The 24591-nt window shown below is 39.3% G+C and overlaps 1 protein-coding gene across 1 annotated transcript; it reads right to left on the bottom strand.

Moving 5' to 3' along the window:
• Positions 1-675: 675 nt before the first annotated feature.
• On the bottom strand, positions 676-23499 carry LOC134824378 (phagosome assembly factor 1-like). Its single transcript, XM_063836276.1, has 10 exons — positions 23485-23499; positions 6785-6866; positions 4810-4968; positions 4324-4480; positions 3537-3668; positions 3269-3394; positions 2727-2890; positions 2342-2490; positions 1856-1954; positions 676-1529 (listed from the first exon to the last, which is right to left on the bottom strand). The coding sequence occupies exons 2-10, from the start codon at positions 6863-6865 to the stop codon at positions 1388-1390; spliced, it is 1209 nt and encodes a 402-aa protein (XP_063692346.1). The 5' UTR covers position 6866; positions 23485-23499; the 3' UTR covers positions 676-1387.
• Positions 23500-24591: the final 1092 nt, after the last annotated feature.

Below are 24591 nucleotides of genomic sequence, written 5' to 3'. Positions count from 1 at the left end.
GAGGGAGGGAGGGAGGGAGAGAGGGAGGGAGGGAGGGAGGGAGGGAGGGAGGGAGGGAGGGAGGGAGGGAGGGAGGGAGGGAGGGAGGGAGGGAGGGAGGGAGGGAGGGAGGGAGGGAGGGAGGGAGGGAGGGAGGGAGGGAGGGAGGGGGAGGGAGGGAGGGAGGGAGGGAGGGAGGGAGGGAGGGAGGGAGGGAGGGAGGGAGGGAGGGAGAGAGGGAGAGAGGGAGGGAGGGAGGGAGGGAGGGAGGGAGGGAGGGAGGGAGGGAGGGAGGGAGGGATGGATGGATGGATGGATGGATGGATGGATGGATGGATGGATGGATGGATGGAGGGATATGATTAATGAAATTGATGATGCTGATTCAAAATTGCTAATAATTCTGTTTTGCGACAAGTGATGGATGGATGGATGGATGGATGGATGGATGGATGGATGGATGGATGGATGGATGGATGGATGGATGGATGGATGGATGGATGGATGGATGGATGGATGGATGGATGGATGGATGGATGGATGGATGGATGGATGGATGGATGGATGGATGGATGGATGGATGGATGGATGGATGGATGGATGGATGGATGGATATGATTAATGAAATTGATGATGCTGATTCAAAATTGCTAATAATTCCGTTTTGCGACAAATGAAAATGCTCGTTTTTAATAACAGTCTTGCACAATAATCTAGACATCTCTTCAACGTTCAATTCTCAATGCATACAAATAACCAAAGTTTTAAAATGTAATTCTAAATATCATTTCTTTTGTTTAACTTTAACGTATATAAATGTGTTACAATTCACAGAAATGGCTCTATCAATGTAAAAATCCGTGCAAGCAAAACTACAATTACAAACTTTGTGGTTACCGTATCTAAAGCTACACAATGAAGGTTTGGAGAACGTAAAAACTAATTGTTCGTCATTATCTACCATTGAAATTTCATTTAACTTATCAAATATTTTGTTAGTATGAAATGCAAAAATTACCAACAATAAATCTCAAACCCCGAAATTGTACAACAAATATCAACTAATTTATCTTTTCGGACATTATTTAGTAGGTCAGCGTCCACGTAATGTTCACTTTAATTGGAGTCCGACTGTCTTGTACGAGCAGAGAAATAATTGTCCCCATAATTGTCCACAATGTCCGCCCAAAATTGTGTCTGTCTGCGCAACGCCGCCCAAATAAGGTCCGATAAAGTAATCAACTTTGAGTCTATTTCTTTTTTTGCTTTACCTTCGTTAACTTTCTGATAATTCACACCCTTGAAACGACACCACTTCTATCACAATACTCTCAACTGCGTTCCATTGAGTTTAATTGGTTCACGTGACATGATGATGAAATCACGTGACATGATGATGATGTCACGTTTATTTGTAAATCGTTACTGAGGCGATGTAATTATTGTTGGGCATCACTTCAACTATCACACTGTTGAAACCGTAGCAGAAAGTAGGACCAAAAGGGTTTGTAGCATTGGTAGAACTCCTCCGGTTTAGTACTACAGGTTTACTGAAAATATTTAGTTGTGTTTGGAAATTATCCGTTGAGTTGTTGGTGAAAGTTGCAGGATAGACATTTTGTGAATGGCCAGGGTAAAACCATATTGAACAATGGTCTATTGTCCGCAGTAAATAATAACCGTGACGTGCGTTACTTGTGCGCTATGTTTCTACCGAATTAACGAATTGTCACGGTAAATAATAACCGTGACTTGCGTTACTCGTGCGCTATGTTTCTACCGAATTAACGAATTGTCACGGTATATAATAACCGCGACGTGCGTTACTCGTGCGCTATGTTTCCACCGAATTGCCGATAATAAAATCATAACCAACCTGTAATGTTCTCCAATTATTTCTTCCACTTTGTCCCATTTGGTAGTAGAGGTGACGCAGCATTTCGTATTAGCATCTAGCTCCAACTCCAACTCAAAACTACAAGAATAAGATAATAGTATGTCAAAATAATACAGCATTTGTTATAGGGTTGTAAAATTAATTAATTAAAATTATAGAGTTGTAAAATAAATTAGAGATGAGAATTGAGGCTGCGAAAAAAAACTAAGAAAGTCAACTTTTACTTTTAGAAATTAAGAAAAAATCAGGTCATTATACCACGTGATCTTGAAAAAACACATGATCTTGAAAAACCACGTGATCTTAAAAAACCACGTGATCTTGAAAAACCACGTGATCTTGAAAAACCACGTGATCTTGAAAAACCACGTGATCTTAAAAAACCACGTGATCTTGAAAAACCACGTGATCTTGAAAAACCACGTGATCTTGAAAAACCACGTGGTGGTAATATTAATAACTCACTAAGCTCTGTAGTAGATGTTGAAGTCGTAGTGTCCCGGGTAGTTGTTGTGTAAAACAAGCTTTGTAACGGTGTGTGTTTTACCATCAAACAGAATGTCTATTCCAAGGGTGAAATAGTTGTAAAAATAGTCCGACTCTTCTTTCTCCAGCTGAAAAGTTGTCGTTGAAATAGCCGCAGTTGTCGAAAATGGAAGACTTTTTTTTTAAATAGAGGCTGGTCCTGAATGGTCCACGATAGCACGAGGATGCTCTGCCTGCCTCTGGGGTTTAGCAACCCTGCTAGTTTAATTTCTTCTCAATATCACGTTGATTGAATGAGTGACGATTTAAATCCTAACTAAGCTATAAACTAATTAACTAATTAACTAATAATTTGTAAATTAACCTGCTTTTCAGGAGATTTCGAGTGTATCTTCATCTTATCCTCGTCCTTGTAGTATATCTTACAGGGAGCTCCCAAACTGCTCATAACATCCTGACAACTCTCACCAAACTTGATCTCCTGGACCAGCGAGCCTTGTCTGACATCGTTCTGCTTGTTCGGGCTACCTTACAAGCAATTAGTTATCGGTTAGAGCGAGCCTTGTCTGACATCGTTCTGCTTGTTCGGGCTACCTTACAAGCAATTAGTTATCGGTTAGAGCGAGCCTTGTCTGACATCGTTCTGTTTGTTCGGGCTACCTTACAAGCAATTAGTTATCGGTTAGAGCGAGCCTTGTCTGACATCGTTCTGTTTGTTCGGGCTACCTTACAAGCAATTAGTTATCGGTTAGAGCGAGGCAGGGGAACTTACAAAGTAGGGGGGGGGGGGGGGGCGGAACTTACAAAGTAGGGGGGGGGGGGCGGACTTACAAAGTAGGGGAGTGGGCACTGTCCTGGTAAAAATTAATTATCAATTCATCAATTAATTAATTAATTAATTGGCACCTGATTCGCCGTAGAGCTCAACTTTAACACCACTGATTTGGCCGCTGTCATCTTTAACAAGTTCCACTTTTTCGCAATAACATTTGGACTGGTAACAAGATATAGGCAGGGATGGTGCCTTGGTTTCTGATGATATTTTAGAAATTGCTAGAAACATATAATCAGACGAGAAGATAGACACTGTTATAACTTTTAAATGTTATAACTTAAAAATGTAATGAGATTAGAGATAAAATAGAAAATTGGTCAAAAAAGCGGTAAAACTAACCGGATAAAGTATTTCCCATGTAGATACAAAGCTTGCTAACCACAGGAGGGCCATTACTGAACTGCAGACTTCCCAGTCCGTGGGAATAGTTGTGTTCTAACTTGTCGTTACTCGGGAAGAAAAACGACAACCCTGAAAAAAGATCTGATAGGAACCAGTGATACAACGAAGATGGTGTACGCAAAATCAGAAAAAAATGTAACCGTGAGTAAAGAGGTAAATTCTTCAACATAATTAAACAATAATTAATAACAAACCTCTGAAGTTAAGAATGAACTGCTGATTAAATAAACAATAATTAATAACAAACCTCTGAAGTTAAGAATGAACTGCTGATTAAATAAACAATAATTAATAACAAACCTCTGAAGTTAAGAATGGACTGCTGATTAAATAAACAATAATTAATAACAAACCTCTGAAGTTAAGAATGAACTGCTGATTAAATAAACAATAATTAATAACAAACCTCTGAAGTTAAGAATGAACTGCTGATTAAATAAACAATAATTAATAACAAACCTCTGAAGTTAAGAATGAACTGCTGATTAAATAAACAATAATTAATAACAAACCTCTGAAGTTAAGAATGAACTGCTGATTAAATAAACAATAATTAATAACAAACCTCTGAAGTTAAGAATGAACTGCTGATTAAATAAACAATAATTAATAACAAACCTCTGAAGTTAAGAATGAACTGCTGATTAAATAAACAATAATTAATAACAAACCTCTGAAGTTAAGAATGAACTGCTGATTAAATAAACAATAATTAATAACAAACCTCTGAAGTTAAGAATGAACTGTTGATTAGCCGGATCGAACACCCCCGGGTGAGTGGCCCCGAAGCTCATCTCTATCTGATCATTTGTGGGGGAGACGGTGGGGGAGTTGAAGTGTACTCCGCAGTACTTCAGCTTTACCCTCTCCATGTTATAAACCTGTGAGAGAACAATGCGATAAGAACTTGGGGTAAGAACTGAATATTTATAAGATATGACTAAAAAACAATATTTTAGTCATATCTTATCAATATTTAGTTTTTTGTTAGTTATTTGATATCAAGTATACGCATCTTGATAAAATTAATTGCTCTAGAAACACACTTTTTTAGAGATTTTTTTTTTAATTCTAAGGAGAGGCACCAAAAGGGGAGGGGCGCCTTTTCGGGGGGGGGGGGGGGGGGGGCGTCAACAGGCAACGTTACGCCACTGCGCCCAGGACGTGCGAAATAGTAAAAATATAAACGTTGTTAATGGATTTTAATAACCTCGATGATTTTCAGCCTCTGAGATATAGGATCGAATACAAGACGTATTCCATCTTCAGTCATGTTCAAGATAACGTCCATTGCCAAGGGATCATAGTCACAGTAACAAAGATGAATATCTTTAATCTCCCGACACTGACCTCGGAGTATTGATATAGCCTGGAAATAATCAACTGTTATTGATTTTCGGGAATCATCTTTGATATGTTGAGTATGTTAAATGTTTATGTAGCAGTGTATCAGTGTTATTGTAAATAAGCTGCAGTAGATCGCTGAAGACTATAATTTGGTTTTTGGACGTGAGTGAAATGTGCGCCGCGCCTGACGACCGCGCGCGGCTATGTTATTGTCATAAGTAACAGAAAACGCTTTCTACGCAAAAATGTTAAATTTTGCTAGTACTAAAGCTGACTTGTACGGAAGGCGCGAACATGTCTGAACCTTCTTCGCTTTCGCTTTCGCTTTAAGGCGGGTGGTATTCCCGAGATCCATTGACAACAGTTCTCCACAGCTTTCTGTCCTCCATCAGTCTAGCTATCTCATCTACTGACTTCAGCCCAGTATCTGCTTTTAGGTTATCTAGTAGTGTTAAGTGAGGTCGCCCCCTGTTAGTATGCCCATGACTCGGCTTCCAGAGGATCAGTTTGTTCAGTGTCAGCTTCAGATGTCGGTGAGCATGACCTGCAAGTCTGAGCCTTCGTTGGGTTATCTTGGAGCTGACTTTGGGAAGATCACCGTACAGGCTGTGGTTGCTGACATGGTCTCGATATTGATTGATGTTAAGGGCCATTCTTAACATTCGCGTATAGCAACCATCAACCATCTTCTCTAGCCTTTTCGTCATAGTCCAGGTCTCAGAACCGTACAGTAGCACAGACTCCACTAGTGCTGTAAACACTCTGATCTTGATAGACTTTCTAAGCTTAGAATTCCAAAGTTTTTTGAGTGTGTGGCATGCTCCCCATGCTCTTCCTTTCCTAACCCTGATATCACTCTCACTGTCTCTGATTCTAGAACCAAGATAGGTAAAGTCTTCCACATGCTCTATTGTACTGTTCATGTTACCCAGGGACTTGATGGTATCAGGTTTCTCGATGTTCTGAGTAATGAATTTGGTTTTCCCTTCATCCATTCTAAGTCCAACTGTAGCAGCAACCCTTTCTACCTCTACTCTCTAGCATCAGCGTCTCTGCCTCCTTTACAGTATCTGCTATCAGAGCAATGTCATCTGCAAAACCAGTGTCTGATATCTTCTCCGCCTTAACTCTCCTACTCCTATAAGGCTTAATGGTAAATCCTATTTCAGGGTGCTTGCTTAAGGCTTGTCTCATGCAATAGTCAAGGGCTATAATGAACAAGTATGGAACCTTTTCTATAATTTTCCCTACCTAGTATGATCGGTAAATGGTAATCCTCTCAAGTCTTACGTGTTATCTGTTGCCATTAATAACGTTCAGAGAAATCAACTATATTGAGAAATTTTACGAGGATGATTATTAATTTCTCAAGTTCTCAATTGGAATGTGTCGAGACTACAGGTCTGCCGTCTGACACAACACGAAAATTTTGACCCCAAATTCAGAGGAATATAAACTTATTCATAAAAGGTATAAAGTACAATTACATAGCAATAATACAAATTCGTTGCATATACATAGCAATAATACAAATTCGTTACATATACATAGCAATAATACAAATTCGTTACATATACATAGCAATAATACATCTTCGGGTAGATGAGGATGTGCCTTGCAGTGAATCGCCAAATGTTATAAAGTTATAACAACAATGCCCATTTGACCAAAATCTGAGGAGTAAATGGGCATGGGGTTGCCCCCCGGCCCCCCCCCCTCCCCCTCCCCCCTTCCCCCTCCCCCCCCTCCCCCCCCCCCCCCACTCCCACCCCCCCCTCCCCCATTTCTTGCCATTCATTAACAGTAACATTAAAGAAGAGATTAATAACACTACATACCTGGGAGATAGGCATTCCTAAAACAAGTTCCCACTGTTCATTTCCCAAATTGCGTTCTGGTACAACCTCTAGATCTAACATCCTACAATGTACAGGAATGTTAGAGGAATGTTAGCATTTATCTTTTCTATTTCCGTATGTAGAGTAATAAACAAATAAAAACAACAAAATATAAACAATTTTGTTAAAATGTTGAGTTATGTTTCTCTTCTCTATTTCCACATAATATTTAAACTTTTAAATAGGTTATGGAGAGGTAAATGCTAGTTTAAAATATTACTAAGTTAATTATAAATGCTATGATTAAGCATTCTCCATTATTTGGGTATGTTAATTAATCATCATGAAGAAACGAAAACGACGTATCTCGAGACAACCTGCCTGTGAATCGACTAGACTAGGCTTTTTACGGCTTTTTACGGCCATCACAAGGGATCCACGTCAATAAATTTGTTTAATTGTAGTTAACTATTGTTACTGCACTTTGACAATTACAAGGATTTTTATCATAATATTAATTAACAGTAAAACGCAAATTTATCAGCAAGAATGAAAATGAGAACTTCTATTTTATCAATATAATGTGTACAATACCACTGAAAAAATGAACAAATTTGAATATAAAATCATTGACTTTAAAACTTAAACAGCAAACTAAAAAAACAGCTGAATTTAAAATAACCTCAGAACTGTAACATGTATATATACCATAATTTTTATCGAGCATCCCCCATCATAAAGTAGAAAATCTGAAGTCGTAGCAGAACAAATTCAATTCCATAATTCCTAAACTAGCTGAAGATTATCAACAAAACAATATAAATACAATAATAAGAAGATTTAAACTAAGTAGAAACTACTCTATCTGATATATTCAATAAGATAATAAAGTAACAGCTTTTTGTTGGGGACTGGCCCGTGGTACCAGCCAATGTTTACTCAAAAAATATATATAATATCAATGGTAATAAGAAATTCATCCCCGTGGGGCACATGCATAAATATAAAATGTAAAGGAAATCTCAAACTATTCAATTTAGACTCTACTGGTAAAGTATGCAATAAAGGTTTATAACTTAAAGTTTTATTTTCCAATGATTAATAGGTAAAGATAAGAAAAGTAAAACAAGACTGAGCACTTCAAAATTTGTAGAATTTGTAACTTGATTTGAAATACGCGGCGATAAAAAAAGAATGTCCTATGTTGGCAGTGTAATTGATGAGATATGCGATGTTTATTGAGTGATGCATAAGTGTGTGCATATAATCTAAGATGTAGAGACAAGGTTATTATCGGCATTTTGGTTTATGTTACGCTTTGATTTTCTTAGTCCTGTTATACAAAATAACATGAAATTAGGCCATTTGTCTTCGATGTTTTCATTTTGCTGATCGATGAGCATAGTTTTTATACAAGTTTTGTAAATGTTCAGGTTAAATAGACTAGGCGGGGAAGTTGCTGCAACATTATATCGGTTATTGCTAATAATGGACCTTTAAAAAATACTGAGTTGTTGTAAGGGTGTTGACCATACTTTTCTGACCATTGTGTAGTGAGAATAGAATCCGGGTTAGTATTAAATAATAGTGCGCTTTTGGGAATTGTTAATTGTTTTCTTGAGAGACAATGGTACTAGATTAGGAAAGTTTTTCAGTGTATGCATTAAAATGAGTGCGTTCTTTACAATGATACTGTGTACTGTCAATATTTTATGTGAATAAAAGCAAGACTTGGTACTTGCTGGGGGGATACCGTCCTTGTACCAGTAATTGACGAAACCAGGTAATACTGCTCGAAGGCCCATTTTCTGTTTTACAAAAAGTGATTCAATATGAGACTTGGCAGCAAAACCCCATACAAGGCTGCAAGCTTATTATCTTGGTACACTTAATGTGTGCAATAATTAGCTTTTAATATCAGAGTACTGGACACGAGAGTAGAAACCATTGAGTACGGTACAGAGCGTTCGTAATGATAAGTTAATATTGCGTTAATTTTGGCCCACTTTGTAGCCTGTTATACATAAACTGTGAGTCGCCTGGTAAACAGGGCTTTAAAACCATCAAAGACACAACTGTGTCCATTATAAATTAACAGAGTAAGTAGCCTAGAGTTGAACCGGTTGTGCTGGGTAAGGTACCTGAGCTTGAACCGGTTGTGCTGGGTAAGGTACCTGAGCTTGAACCGGTTGTGCTGGGTAAGGTACCTGAGCTTGAACCGGTTGTGCTGGGTAAGGTACCTGAGGTTGAACCGGTTGTGCTGGTTGGTTTGGTTGAGCAGGGTAAGGAACTTGTGGCTGAAACTGTACCATTCTTGGGTTAACAGAGCTACGGCTGCAACACTCACATAACTTGGCTCTTACCGCAGCAAATATGAGAGATGCGATCAGTAGAGCAACAACCACTGGGACAACTGTAACACCAGCATGTGCCATAGATGATTCACGTACCCAGTAGGGATATTCATAATAAAAATCATCATAACCGGACTTTTTGCGTATGTAAGCTACATTTCCTTTCACCTGTCCAAGTCCGTTGCCACCAACAATGCACGATATTGTTCGACCAGAATCCAAAGCACATATACGGTCAACATATACAAAGGACTCTGTGATTCCCTTGTGTGGAGAGTGCCGATTCTCCGAATAGTTGAAACATCGCCAAAAATCTTGAGAATTCAACTCCGCCAAGGGCACACCAGAACCACTCTCAGGGTAAATACCAGTAGACCACTGTAGCTCCCCACCGGTAGCAACACACTGCAACAACATCTTATCTTTCAGCCCTTTCGTGTAAAACTTCTGAAAGTACTCTATTTTTGTGTCCTGTTTGATGCTTGTGTCGTTTACATTGTAAAGGGTTATGTATTGCAGTGAACTGCCTCCATTGTTGTAGTAGCCGTCCTCGGCTACTGTGTGATGTGAAAAGTTACATGTGTATTTCCCAAAATCAGCTGCTACCACACTTTTGATTGTTAGGGATGATGCATAACAAGCCATTTCTCTGCTAGCATAGTAATTTTTGTCGCCTGAGTTCATGTCAACTATGGGGCCGAATCCTTTTATTAAATCTGTTGTCCATTCAAAGTTTTCACAGTAGTCGTACGTGATGATAGACTTTGTATCATATTTCCAATTTCTTGTATCAATCTTTTCACCATCTTTCAACCACATGTGGAAACAGCCGTCACTCCAGAATGGGTTACATTGACGGGAAATCATTTCCATGTCAGATTCTGACCTCTCAAATATTTTTGTACATCTCAACTGAACATCTTCACCCGGGTGTTCGACCGGAACTCTCTGTAAAGCTGTGTGGGCCAGATCGTCTGAATCGGGGTAGGTACTAGGTTGCCAGGAACCATTAACTACATACAGTGTAACTAGTATTATCTGGAAGAACAAGTGTGCCAACATCTACTTTCCTAGTCACATCCGTTCCTAAAATATAGGTTACATTATGATTAGTTCATACTGTTTGGTTACATTTAAACAATATATTATGGTTTGGAAAGGACATCCAATTGTCACCTTAATATTTCAATACATGCTTGGGGAGTATCATAACATTATATATATTCTAATGCTCCAAGCAACTTTATGGAAGGGGGTTGTTTAAAACATATTAGTGATACAAAATGTTTTTATTGAATATTTTAAAGTGTGAATCTTGTTTTCTATACTAGGTAGGGGAGAGTAACTGGGTTTTTGGCTCATAACACGGCCATTTTTTCTCAAAACTGGATGTAAATTCGTGTATGAGTTCAGGGGACTAAAAAAAGGCTGACCTTGGAAATCTAAACGAAGAATATAGCTCGACTAATTCTTAAATTATGTGTATTATATAAAAGTATGTATATTGAAATGTAGGGTTTTTTTTCGATTTGAGGGCAGGGAAATACTTTAATGTACTGGGATATGGTGAACTATCAGAATGGTTTGAAGTAAGTTCAGGCAGTGGCCAAGGAGACATTCAGGGTCCCCCACTTTTTAATGTCTGCCTCAATGTGGCTGCTGAGAGAACAGAAAGCAACAAAGTGGTGTCCCACGGAGCGGTTCTTCAAAGATCTATCAGTCCGCTTGTTGATGATATCACTGTGTTAGATACAGATTATGCAGATGACATGGCTGTACTGGATAACAGCGAGGAAGGTCTTCAAGAAACTACTGACCTTTTGTGTATGTATGGTGCCCAGGGAGGTCTTAGAATCAATGGTAAAAAGACTGAGGCTATGGTCATTGGTAAAGCAACCTCTCAACGGCCATACACGAAAGAAGCCACAGTGAACATCACTGTTGAAGACACGCCAGTGCAGCAAGTTAGTGACTTTACGTACTTAGGTACAATTATTTCCAGCGACGGTACTATCGACCGTGAGCTGTCAGCTAGGATTCAGAAAGCTTCCGGAGCCTTCAATCAACTGAGTAATATATGGAAAAACCGCAACATACAGTCTTATACAAAGATCAGGATTTATAAGGCAGCGGTTTTGACAATATTGTTATATGGTAGTGAGGTTTGGAACACAACCAAAAAGCAGCTACATCGCTTTGAGGTGTTCCATCAGCGTTGCTTGAGGAGAATACTTAGGATAAGATGGCTCGATCGGGTTAGAAACACTGAAGTGCTTGAGCGTGCAAAGATAAATCCAGTAGAGACGTACATAGGAGCAAACCGCCTGCGTTGGTTTGGCCATGTCACCAGAATGCCAGACACAAGGCTTCCTAAGTACCTGCTTAACTGGACCCCTGCCCATGGGAGAAGATCTAGGGGCCGTCCAAGAAAGAACTGGAGGAAATGTTTGCTGGAAGATGCTGCATCGTTTACAGGAAACACTGACATAGACCTAGAAGGAGCGAGCGAGATGGCTAGTGACCGCAAACTTTGGAGGGAGATGATACGTCACAAACGGGAGTTCATTGGTGCAGGCCACTCGAATGATTGAGGAGACCTAATCAAGTACAAGTAAGAACTGGGATATGGAAAGGTTGATGCTGGTTTAAAATATTACTAAGTTAATTATAAATGCTATGATTAAGCATGCTCCATTATATGGGTATGTTAATTGATGATCATCACAAGGGATCCACGTCAATAAATTTATTTAATTGTAGTTAACTATAGTAACTGCACTTGGACAATTACAAGGATTTTGATCATAATATTAATTAACAGTAAAACGCAAATTTATCAGCAAGAATGAAAATGAGAACTTCTATTTTATCAATATAATGCAAATACAATACCACTGAAAATATGAACAAATTTGAATATAAAATCATTGACTTTAAAACTTAAACAGCAAACTAAAAAAACAGCTGAATTTGAAATAACCTCAGAACTGTAACATGTATATAATACCATAATTTTTCTCGAGCATCCCCCATCATAACAGTAGAAAATCTGGAGTCGTAGCAGAACAAATTCAATTCCATAATTTCTAAACTAGCTGAAGATTATCAACAAAACAATATTTACAATAATAAGAAGATTTAAACTAAGTAGAAACTACTCTATCTGATATATTCAATAAGATAATAAAGTAACAGCTTATTATCTTGGTTCACTTAATGTGGGCAAATAATTAGCTTTTGAAATCAGAGTACTGGACACGAGAGTAGAAACCATTGAGTACGATACAGAGCGTTCCTAATGATACTTGTTAACATTGCGTTAATTTTGGCCCACTTTGTAGCCTGTTATACATAAACTGTGAGTCGCAGGTAAACAGGGCTTTAAAACCATCAAATACACAACCGTGTCCATCATAAACTAACAGAGTAAGGAACCTAGAGTTGAACTTGTTGTGCTGGGTAAGGTACCTGAGCTTGAACCAGTTGTGCTGGGTAAGGCACCTGAGCTTGAACCGGTTGTGCTGGGTAAACATGGTTTGGTTGAGCAGGGTAAGGAACTTGTGGCTGAAACTGTACCATTCTTGGGTTAACAGAGTTACGGCTGCAACACTCACATAACTTGGCTCTTACCGCGGCAAATATGAGAGATGCGATAAGTAGAGCAACAACCACTGGGACAACTGTAAAACCAGCAATTGCCATAAATGTTTCACGTTCCCAGCTATACCGATAATAATCATCAAAATAATAATCGGACTTCTCGCGTATGTAAGCTACATTTCCTTTCACTTTTCCAAGTCCGGTGCCACCAACAATGCACGATATTCGACCATAATCCAATGCACATATATGGTCAACATATACAAAGGACTCTGTGATTCCCTTATGTGGAGAGTGCCGATTCTCCGAATAGTTGAAACATCGCCAAAAATCTTGAGAGTTCAACTCCGCCAAGGGCACACCAGAACCACTCTCACAGTAAGTACCAGAACACGTGTCGTTTTCAAAGGGATTAACATACCACTGTAGCTCCCCACCGGTAGCAACACACTGCAACAACATCTTATCTTTCAGCCCTTTCGTGTAAAACTTCTCAAAGTACTCTACTTTTGTGTTCTGTTGGATGCTTGTGTCGTTTACATTGTAAAGGGTTATGTTTTGCAGTGAACTGCCTCCATTGTTGTAGTAGTCATCCTCGTCTACTGTATGATGTGAAAAGTTACATGTGTATTTCCCAAAGTCAGCTGCTACCACACTTTTGATGGTTAGGGATGATGCATAACAAGCCATTTCTCTGCTAGCATAGTAATTTTTTTTGCCTGAGTTTATGTCAACGATGGGGCCGAATCCTTTTATTAAATCTGTTGTCCATTCAAAGTTTTCACAGTAGTCGTACGTGATGATAGACTTTGTATCATATTTCCAATTTTCTGTATCAATCTTTTCACCATCTTTCAACCACATGTGGAAACAGCTGTCCTGCCAGGATGGGCTACATTGACGGGAAGTCTCAATATAGTCAGATTGTGACATCTCAATTATTTTAGTACACCTCAACTGAACATCTTCACCCAGGTGTTCGACCGGAACTCTCTGTAAAGCTGTGTGGGCCAGATAGTCTGAATCGGGGTATCCTGGTGTAGGTTTACTAGGTTGCCAGGAACCATTAACTACATACAGTGTAACTAGTGTTATCTGGAAGAACAAGTGTGCCAACATCTACTTTCCTAGTCACATCCGTTCCTAAAGTATATGGTTACATTATGATTAGTTCATACTGTTTGGTTACATTTAAACAATATATTATGGTTTGGAAAAGACATCCAATTGTCACCTTAATATTTCAATAAATGCTTGGGGAGTATCATAACATTATATATGCTAATGCTCCAAGCAACTTTATGGAAGGGGGTTGTTCGAAACATATTAGTGATACAAAATGTTTTTATTGAATATTTTAAAGTGTGAATCTTGTTTTCTAGCACTATACTAGGTAGGGTAGAGTAACTGGGTTTTGGGCTCATAACACGGCCATTTTTTGTCCAAAATATATGTTAATTCGTGTATGAGTTCTGGGGACTAAAAAAGGCTTGTATTGCCGGATCTTGCAAATCTAAACGAAGAATATAGCTCGACTAATTCTGGGTATATTAAAGTATACTAAAATGTAGGGTCTTTTCGATTTGAGGGCAGGGATATACTCAAAAATTCAATGATTGAGGTAAGGTTCAACTTTTTTTTAAATTTCGAGGTTCGCATTTAAAATGATTAAGCACACTCAACTATTATATAAAAATTAGTGCACATGCCCAAATAAGGTCATAAAGTTTTTTGCTTATAACTCAGTCAATGCAATTTGTATCCAATTTTAATAAAACTTTACAACTGTGATCAAAAGATTAATTACCTGGGGACCTCAGGCTATCATGTTCATAAACAATAGAGATTAGGCGGAATGACAGCCTGAGTGCGGCCCAGTAAAAGATTAATAGCTACTGAAGTGAATTGAAGCACCTAAAGTATGTTTTTTTAAATATGTTAAGGTGATTTTGCATAATTTGGATCAAATATGGGGGTTGCTGTCCTGCGGGCACCGGTACGTACGTGGCTTGAGGTAGTTGACTGTTGACGGATGTTACTCATCTAAATTTCTTCGAAGTATATTAGCGCGCGCCGCTTTTTTCTCGAAAGCAAGTGCTACGAAGTATGAAGTATATAGTGCCCGCAGGGCTATTCCATTGACAATGGAAAAGTACGTGGGCGCCCATGGGCACCCATGGGCACCGGGCACCCAAAGTTTGGAACTTCCTAATAAGTTTGGTTACATGCCCTGGCCTAGTTTGCTGGTCAATTGCTATCTCAAAATCAAATTTCACAACTAAAATCAAAATGAACCCCAATCCTTTGCATTTGTGATTTGCATAATATATAGACGCGCGCCTGGTAAAGTTTAAGTAAACGAATAACAATATATCGGAAGTTATTACAAACTTTGATTTACTGCAAATGAAAAAATGTTTTTTCCAAAACTACACGGTAAATCACGGGCTGGTTTTTTAATTTGAATTACATAATTAAATGCATTGTATTACGTCGTTGGTCGTGACCCCCACATTCGTTTCACTTTATTGTTTCACTTAATCGTTCTTACGACCCAGGAAAAGTTACCGGCTGGTGGTGGTACTAGAATTGGTTTAATTTAAACAGACGGCTCGACCTCGCGCGCGACAACAAGCATGATTTGCACGCGTGGCGCAGTCCAATGTTCAAGCAGCTACCACGTGACACAATTCAGCCAACCAGAGTACAGGAATCCGCAAAGTTAAAGTTGCAAACTTTTGATCGGCCCGAAAGGGGACTTTTCTGGAGATTTTGAGATAACTCAACAATTACGTTGTCTTGAATTTTCCTCCTGGAGAGGTAACGTTACTTTTAAAAGAGGAACATGTTACAAAAAACCGGAAGTCTCCAACTCTTTTACTTTCAAAGTTAAGCCCCATCCTGTCAGGGTTCCTGGGTGCAGCTGGCTGATGCCGAGTAGGGTGTTTTGGCCGTTCTAACTTAAGACTTTTAAGAATTAAAGCAGCCGTATTGATCTACCAAACCTACAACTTTCAAGGGCTAGAATTCGCTGTATTTTGCCGTTAAAACACAACTTGTACTGTTTCACTTTATGATTGGGCCGTAATTCAAAAGCAAATTGGCAAGAAGTGGTGCTCACGGTCTCACTTAGGAAAGAAAAATTTTTTTTTAGGAAAGAAAAATTTTTATTTACCACAAATAATCAATACATAATGTTATATTCATAAATAAATTCAAATTTCAATTTCAAACCCATATACAGTACGCCGCGCACACAGCCAAAATTTAAAATTGTTCAGAAATTCGTAGGTCAGCTGTAGGCGCCGCGCACAGGATCTATTTAATTGTTAACTTACAATTACATGTCACATTTCTTAATTACTAGAGCCAAAATTTCAGAAGCAAAATAATTTAAAAGATATTTCTGTCGTTTACTCAGTACAGGCCGTGAGCACTGCGATCTAATTAATATAATAATGGAGAGATTCCAAAAAACCGCGCGCTCGTTATTTATTGTGACTAAATTGAGTGCGCGCCACTGTGAACAGCAGTACCGCTCAAGCATGAATTAGTACTGAGCGGTACGCAGTTCTGCGTGAGGCGTAGACATTTGTAGCACACGTTTCATTCAACTAATCCATTAATCCATGTGACATGTACAATGTAATTATATTAAAGCAAAAAGAATATTAATTTTAATAATAATTGACGTAAACATATGTGTTTAAATAACATCTATAATCTAGCGAGTTACTAATACCGTTCGCGTTTGTTTGTATTCTTGATTATATATCTTTACACTAGCCTATATTATGATGGAGATATACATTATATAATTGCTCCAATATTCAACACTGCTAAACAACAAATACCTACTCGCCCATCGATGAAGCAGTCGCCAAAACAAAGCTCAAAGTTAATATATCTTCGTACTTCGTTTTGGAAACTGTAGAATTCCAATAAATAATTAGTGTTTCAATCGTGTATTCGATGGGCAAGCACTCGCCACTTGAGGCCGAGACAAACGGCACCAGCTCCGCCCCGCAACCGTGAAGTAAGGCGCGCGAAAAGTGGCATGCAACGTATGTCAAGGCGGGGCGGTGGTGTGCGCCGTTTATACGGCCCACAGCACGAGACATTTTGAGCTCCAAGACTTAAGACTATAAAAGTCCCGAATTAAACGTAGCGACTTACCATCGTCAGCCGTCAAAAATTTAGAATTTGTATGTTATAAACTCTACACCTGCTATCAGTCTAACATGTAATTTAGTTTGTTATTGGCTAAATTTTCAACTCGATTAAGCGATGCAGACGGATGAACTAGGCTTCTCCTCCGTCAAAAACACAATGAGAGGGGATTGTGGAAGGACACGAACACTATTCGTTAACTCGTACCCCGGGTACCCCCTAGAACTGTGTCCCATCAGAGAGAGCCCATCACCCGTCAGATCGAAAACAGTGTTTTAGTTTTGATATATGCTGTACCAATTACAATAAATGGTAAGTCAAGGCTGACGTTGGTAGCAAAGTATAAAGTGACACGTCACAACAAAATAACCACTACACACTACACACACTATACGCTATAACTATTGTACACAGTACACAGTATAACTAAAATATGAAATATAAACAAGTTACAAGAGACAAAAGAGTTTACAGAAGAGTTTTACATCGGCTCAGCACCGCCAGGACATTGGCTATACACGTGGGTCAATTAGTTTGATTTGGTATGGTTCGACCGGGAAAGTGGTCGAAATTAGTGCTCTTAATGAGTCATCACTGTCGTCTGAATATTAGAGCGGGAACTTCCCAAGTTTCGGCCGACAACGCGCGCGCATAGCATCGGCGCGCAATGCTATGCGCGCGCGTTTCAATATTGCTGAGTCATTCGGCGGTTGCGCTCAGCGTAACTTGGAAATGAGTTGTATGTTGTTTACCTAAATTCAAGCATGGTATTCATAGATAAGCTTGTCAGTCAGTAAGTGCTTAAGTGGGAATAACAGGCAAATGAATATCACTTCATAATCAGAATTCAGTGAAATTTCTGTCACACCACTCAGTTCCATACCGGTTTTGAGCTCTTAGAAGTGACTGTTTAAGTAAATTCTTGACAGATCCGCATGTGGAGGTGAAATTTAACGGGCCAACTTTACGGAATTCGTTCCACAGCCATGCAGATTTATAAATAAATTGATTAGTTGGAGAGGGTGTAATGAACAGATTATCTTTCCTATTTGATATGTTGAATAAGTAGTATAACGAAATTGGTACTCGTGACTTAATGATCTTAAAAAGTTCCATTAAACAACGGTATCGGTACAGGTTCTCAGTAACAAGTAATTCATGTTTTGTGAATAGAGGCTTAGTGGACTCTTTAACATAGAATTCAGATCCTAGACGTTGAGAATTAATTGGTCTTGCTCTAGCACATGTCTTGAATTTGTCTACATAAGCTTCATAGTCTCCAAATAGAATCCTGATACACTTCTTTTGAGTAATAAATAGTGGTTTTAACTGATTATTGGGAATACCTCCCCAGACAGAAATAGCATAACCTAGGTGTGATTCAAAGAGAGAATGATATATTTGTTTATATAGTGATTCTGGTAAGCATTTCTTAATACGGTAGATACGTCCACAAGCACTTCTTAGTTTCTTGTTGAGGGATGATATATGTGGTTTCCAGCTCAATTTATCATCCATGATTACTCCGAGAAACTTTGTCTGACTTACACGTTTAATTATTTTGTTATTAATGGACAAGTTTTGGCTATCTATATCGGCATCTAATTCGTTATTATTACGTTTAGAGGGAGAAAAATACATGTAACAACACTTCTTTACATTAATGTGCAGTAGGTTAACTCCCATATACTTGTTTACGGCCTGTAGTACTTCATTAGCCAATTCATATGCTTTATTTCTCGAATCGGCAGCGACAAATATATTAGTATCGTCTGCAAATAAGACAAATTTACCCTTTTTAGTTATATTGCATATGTCATTGATGTACAGTAGGAAAAGTAGAGGTCCTAATACACTACCCTGAGGGACCCCGAATTCAACCGGTAATTCATCAGATTTGGTATCCAAAACGTTTACAAATTGTTTCCTATTAGACAAATAACTAGAGATAAGATTCAGAGCATTTCCTCTTATGCCATAGTTGTTTAATTTTGTAGTTAGTTTACAGTGGTCTAGAGTGTCAAAGGCTTTTGAGAGATCGATAAAGACCCCTAGGACATGTTGCTTTTTACTAATTAACGATTCTATATGTTCTACAGAGTAGTTCAGTGCATGGCTGGTGGAGTGTCCTTTTCTAAAGCCGAACTGGTTTTCATGTATTATACCCTTGGAAGTAAGGAAACTATAGAGCCGCTTATATATTAACTTTTCTAGAATTTTCCCGAATACAGGTAGAGTTGATACTGGTCTATAGTTTTCTAAAAGCTGTTCATCTTCTTTTTTGTAAATGGGGCTGATTCTCCCAGTTTTTAATTCATCGGGAAAGTGGCCTTCTTGCATGCATTTATTAAAGTATCTAGCTAAGTACGGTGCAGTAATTTGACACGACTTCTTGATCACATGAATAGGTATGTCACTAGATTTCCCGTTTTTTAGTTCGTTTATGATCTCTTTAATCTCAATACAGTCACAATCACAAAGAAAAATACTGGACGTAACTGATGTGGGCAGGTAATCAGTAAATGACGGCAGGGAATTTATTCTTAAGAAGTCACCAGAGTATGCTTCGTTCAAGTTAGCTGCAATAGAGGCAAAGTATTTATTGAACTCATTTGCAATTACACGCCGATTATTCACACGCTCGTTATTTATCACAAAGTTAGGTTTAATCTCACGTCTCTTCTTACCACGCAGTTCATTAATTATCTGCCAAGTTTTCTTACTATCTCCAGCGCATTCTGTAATCTTAACACCATGATACTTACGTTTTGCAGAATTAATAAGGTGGTTTAATAACTTCCGGTGTGCCTTAAATTCTTCATGACGTGTTACTTTATTTGTACAATTAAAACAAAGGGTAAGACAGTCTGCATGGTTGGTTGAAGAGGCGTTGAGGCATTTCTTCTTAACTGCCTTTTTCCACAGGTCATAAAGCTCATGTTTTCTATTTATAGAGGCAATCAGGCCAGATGTAATCCATGGATTATTCTTAGCAGTACGTTTAGAACACTTAGGCTGGCTTAGTTTACATGCACTGTCTAGTTGATGATTAAATACAGTGAAAAAATTACTGAAGTCTTCTGGTGGATCACTAGTTAATTCATTGTCTAGTACTTCCACAAATTTGTCCACATTTTTTGCACAGTAGTCATAGTACTGGAAATAGTTTTGTTCATGAACCTCAGTACTGACTAGGGGTGAGTTGAATATATGGAATACAGCATGATGGTGACTGATGCAGGTACTAATTGTTCCAGAGCAGATAGAGTTTTCTATGTTGTTGGTGAGTATGTTGTCAATACACGATTCGTTACATCCTGGTTTATGATGCGTGGAAGTAGAAATAAGTGGTGATAAACCTAGACCTAGAATAAGGTTTTCAAAGTCTTGAACAAGTTTACTGTTTTCATCATGGAGATTAATGTTAAAGTCACCTAGTATGTAAGCATTCTTTTTTGGGCATGATTCAATAATTTTTCTAAGTTCATTTAGTGCCTCTGAGGAGTCCCCACTAGGAGGACGGTACAGTACTCCTACATGTACAGGTTCATCATGTTGAATAGTAATAAATAGGGTTTCAAGATTTTTGGTTACCCATGATAATTCTTCGTTTACAACTCCATTAAGTTCGTCCTTTAAGTACAATGCTACTCCACTTCCCTTCGCTTTATTGATATGTTTATCCTGATAGAAACAATTGTACCCCTCAAGATGGTAAACAGTGCTTTCCTCTATTCCAATATTGGTTTCAGCAAGTCCAATAATTTTAAATTTTTCGGCTAATCGGTTTAGTTCCATGCTAAAGGCATCAAAATTTGTTTTATTGCCATCTATGTTCTGGAAAATCATGGAGCAGTTGCTTGCAAAACAAGGTTTGATATGTGTGTTAAAGTCCTTAATTGTATAGGATCTACAGTTTTCCAAAGCATCGGACATCTTTTGGATACATGGGTCACAGTCATTAACTTCAGGATCGGTCATTACTTTAAAAGGATTGTATTTTTTAGATATGGAATGTTTACACTCGTTGCAGTAAAAGTTTTCATTGATAACTTGCGCTTTGGAAGGATTAAAACATTTGGCATGGAGAATACTATTGCAGTTAAAACATTCAAAGTGGGGAAGCCCTAATCCAATATTCTTCAGACAGTGACTACAAATTTCCTTTTGAACACGATTAACCATACCTGTTAACCGTTCCGTCCCCTCCGCTGCGGTGCAGGCGGGTCACTAGCCACGTTGCTGTATAGCCGTCCATTGACTTTGCCGATGTGTTTTCTTCTGTCTTCTCCGCCATTTAACCTAATAAATACAGATTGTTTAATGAGTCCAGCAAGGACTCTTGCCCCTAACTTGTTGAGATGAAGTGTATCAAGTCGACCATGTCTGTCGAATTGTTTCGACAGTTCGTCCGCAAGACCATAGTTGCAGGCAAACTTTTCGAAACCCTTAACACATACGACATCCTTACATGTAGGGAGCAGGTCGAAATGAATCAGTCTATTAAATGCATTAACTTTTACATTCAGCTCTAAGTCCTTAGTAGGCAGCAGTTTACAAACAAAAACAGCTCTAGTGCTGGGGCTAAGATTCTTAATTTGTTTAATTTTCAGCTTGAGTTTATTATAACAATCAGCAACATCATTCTCACAACTAATATCAGGCTGTCTCACGTCATTGATCCCACAGTGGAGCACCACATTGGCGTAACCCATGCAGGACACAGGGTTGATATCTTCAATTCTGGGAGCCCAGAACTTTTGACCTGGCATGAGTTCGCCAAAGGTACCCCTCTTGTCAGACCCAAAACGCAAGAAGCCTGTGTTTGAATCACCATGTAAGCTTGTGCAATTTTTATTTGTCCAGCTAACAGCACGAAAGGTCAGCGAATACCTAATACCATCTGATATTGAGCCACGCTCAATCATATGGCTGTAAACTTCTTGTGATCTACGGCTCATTATGTACAGGGAGCGATCATGACATTCAAGAGAGGATTCAGTTCTAGAGTCACATTCAGTGAACTTGATGTTGCAGATCTGGCCGAGAGACAAGGTAAGTATTGATGATTCTGGATGGATGGTCACTTCACGGTCTGAATGGTTAGGCAGGTGACTATCAGAGCCATCATATCTGTTGATGAGACATGAATTGATAACCGGGGCCGTCAGGTGGGGCTGATCCGGGTAGCTCTTGTTAAAAAGTTCAGTTTGTACTTTATTCATTTCATCAAATAATGGTTTGAGTTCCTCAGGAATTGGTGGCACATTTTCTGAAGATTTAGATCCCATGTAGTGGTAGGGGGTGCCAAATGAAGTGACGGAGTGACCGTTCTCTTGTTTGAAAGAACATGACTGAAGAAAGGCAATAATTTTCTCAGATTCAGTAGCCAGAATGAAATCTGGCCTGGTTTCAGTTACTGGCACCTGATCATGTGGTAAGTGAGGGGTAGGTTGTTCAGGTTGTAGGGGAGCCTGCACTGGAGGAGAGGGGTACTGGGCTACAGGTGGTGCTTTAGATTGAGGAGATGCTTTAGAATCCTGTATTTGACTGCTTAAGTTGTTAAGTTGGGTGGAATGCTCACTCAGTTCTAGTGAGACTCTCTCAAGTAGCTCATGAGTGGCAGTGCAAGCAGGTGTTTCAGATGCTGCAGTTTGATGTGATTGAAGCTGTGCAAGTTGCTGGTTCAGCTGCTCGATGCTGTTGGCTAGAGGGTCTGTGGCAGAGCTGGATGATGAGGACAGTGCTGCTTCTAACTTTTTCATTTGAGCCTGATGGGACTTCAACCCGTCTTCTTTAATCAGGAGATGTTGTAGATGGAGATCAAAAGTCTGAAGACGTTCCATGTTGCTGTTGAGACTGGCTATTTGCTCGCAGAGTTTCTCACTGTCTACCGAGGCAAGCGATGCTGAGATTAGGCCTATGTTATTAAGATTGTCTGCAGCAGCTGAGGCTTCAAATTCACTGTTAGCCTGTCGTAAGACTGTTGTGTTTCTGCAGGAGAAGCATGTGTCTGATCTCTTATTCCTGGCAGTGCTTACTGGGGCAACATAGCAAAAGGGACATAGGTAGTCAACCATGGCGTTGATGGCCTGCCTTGAGATCCCCCGCATACTAAGACAATCAACATGCCACTGCTGTTTACAACGCGAACAGTCGATCAAATAGACTTTGCCGCCAGACGAGCCGTTACACGGGCACTTATCAAGGTCCCAGTGTTTCGTCTTGGCAGCACTTTCAGCTACTCTGCTCACCTTAATTAAGGGCGAGCTAGTATCGCTTTCTGACTTAGCTTTATTCCTCTTGTTGAGGTGAGGACTGAGTGTATCCATGGAACCTCCTCTCCCACTTCTTGGTATACTACTATTACCAGACATTCACAAAAGGAAAAAAGGAGTTTGTATCTTCTAAAAAACTTAATCACCAACCGGAAATGTTCAGACTTTTGGGTCTGACTCCCTTTATAGATTTGTGTAGAGTGGAAGGAGAAGCAGGACTTCTCGGGTCTGTGCTGTGTCAGTTATCGTTTAACAGTATCAGTTATCGTTTGACATTATCGTTTAACATTACACATACCTCAAATTATTTGTTATATAGCAGCGCCGAAAGTATTAAAACGTCACTTATCGCTCAGTTAAGAGCGACCATGGTCTTAAGCGACAGACAGCCTGCAGGCATATGATCCGAATACGAAATATCCTTGTGTTCGGCATTTAGTAGCCCTAATTGGTTACTTCGTACCCAGGAAAAGTTACCGGCTGGTGGTGGTACTAGAGTTGGTTTAATTTAAACAAACGGCTCGACCTCGCGCGCGACAACAAGCATGATTTGCACGCGTGGCGCAGTCCAATGTTCAACATTCAAGCAGCTACCACGTGACACAATTCAGCCAACCAGAGTACAGGAATCCGCAAAGTTAAAGTTGCAAATTTTTGATCGGCCCGAAAGGGGACTTTTCTGGAGATTTTGAGATAACTCAACAATTACTGATTACGTTGTCTTGAATTTTCCTCCTGGAGAGGTAACGTTACTTTTAAAAAAGTAACATGTTACAAAAAACCGGAAGTCTCCAACTCTTTTACTTTCAAAGTTAAGCCCCATCCGGTCAGGGTTCCTGGGGATACATGGGGAGCCGCGCACTCATGCGCGGCGGGTCATACAACGTTGCTCTAACCAGAGCCATCTCGCTTGCAGTATCGCGCGACCGCCGAAGTGCATGCAATGTGCCAGGTAATGTATTACTGTGCCGCGCTCAGCATGTGATCATTCCGCCTAATCTCTATTCTATATATGTTAAATGTTTTTGAACATGATAGCCTGATCGGCCCCCAGGTAAGGTAATGTATTGTAGCGCGATGCACTACTGGGTCGCGCGCGCATCAAATAATGCTTCTCGCAACCACTAGGCGGTGCACGATAAAAATAAACTTGCTCGGATTTTCAAAATTTTTTTACCATCGTTTTCTAGAGACTGTGAGAATTTTCACAGTACCAAATTTATTATACCTTTTTGGAATGATCAGTGAGTTTCGTCTAGGTGCCATATTTGATGGTGCGCGGCTTTTGGAGCAAAATTAGGTGTAAAAGTCGCGTAATTTGACGAAATTCGTTGATTTTTGTCGTATTATTCTGTCATATTTTCGGTTCCTGAACATGAATCATGCTGAAAATTTGTCAGAACCT

The sequence above is a fragment of the Bolinopsis microptera genome, chromosome 12 (assembly GCF_026151205.1).
Source record: "Bolinopsis microptera isolate Bmic1 chromosome 12, MBARI_Bmic_1.0, whole genome shotgun sequence".
Taxonomy (NCBI): domain Eukaryota; kingdom Metazoa; phylum Ctenophora; class Tentaculata; order Lobata; family Bolinopsidae; genus Bolinopsis; species Bolinopsis microptera.
Note: the sequence above shows the minus strand (reverse complement) of the source record. Positions and strands in the feature narration are given on the sequence as shown.

Excerpts from the sequence above, each read along its gene's own strand:
- LOC134824378 (XM_063836276.1), bottom strand. The coding sequence starts at position 6,865 with ATGTTAGATCTAGAGGTTGTACCAGAACGCAATTTGGGAAATGAACAG. Across the intron at positions 4,969-6,784 it reads TAGGAATGCCTATCTCCCAG|GCTATATCAATACTCCGAGG; the intron begins GTATGTAGTGTT and ends GATTATTTCCAG. Across the intron at positions 4,481-4,809 it reads AGAGGCTGAAAATCATCGAG|GTTTATAACATGGAGAGGGT; the intron begins GTTATTAAAATC and ends GTTCTCTCACAG.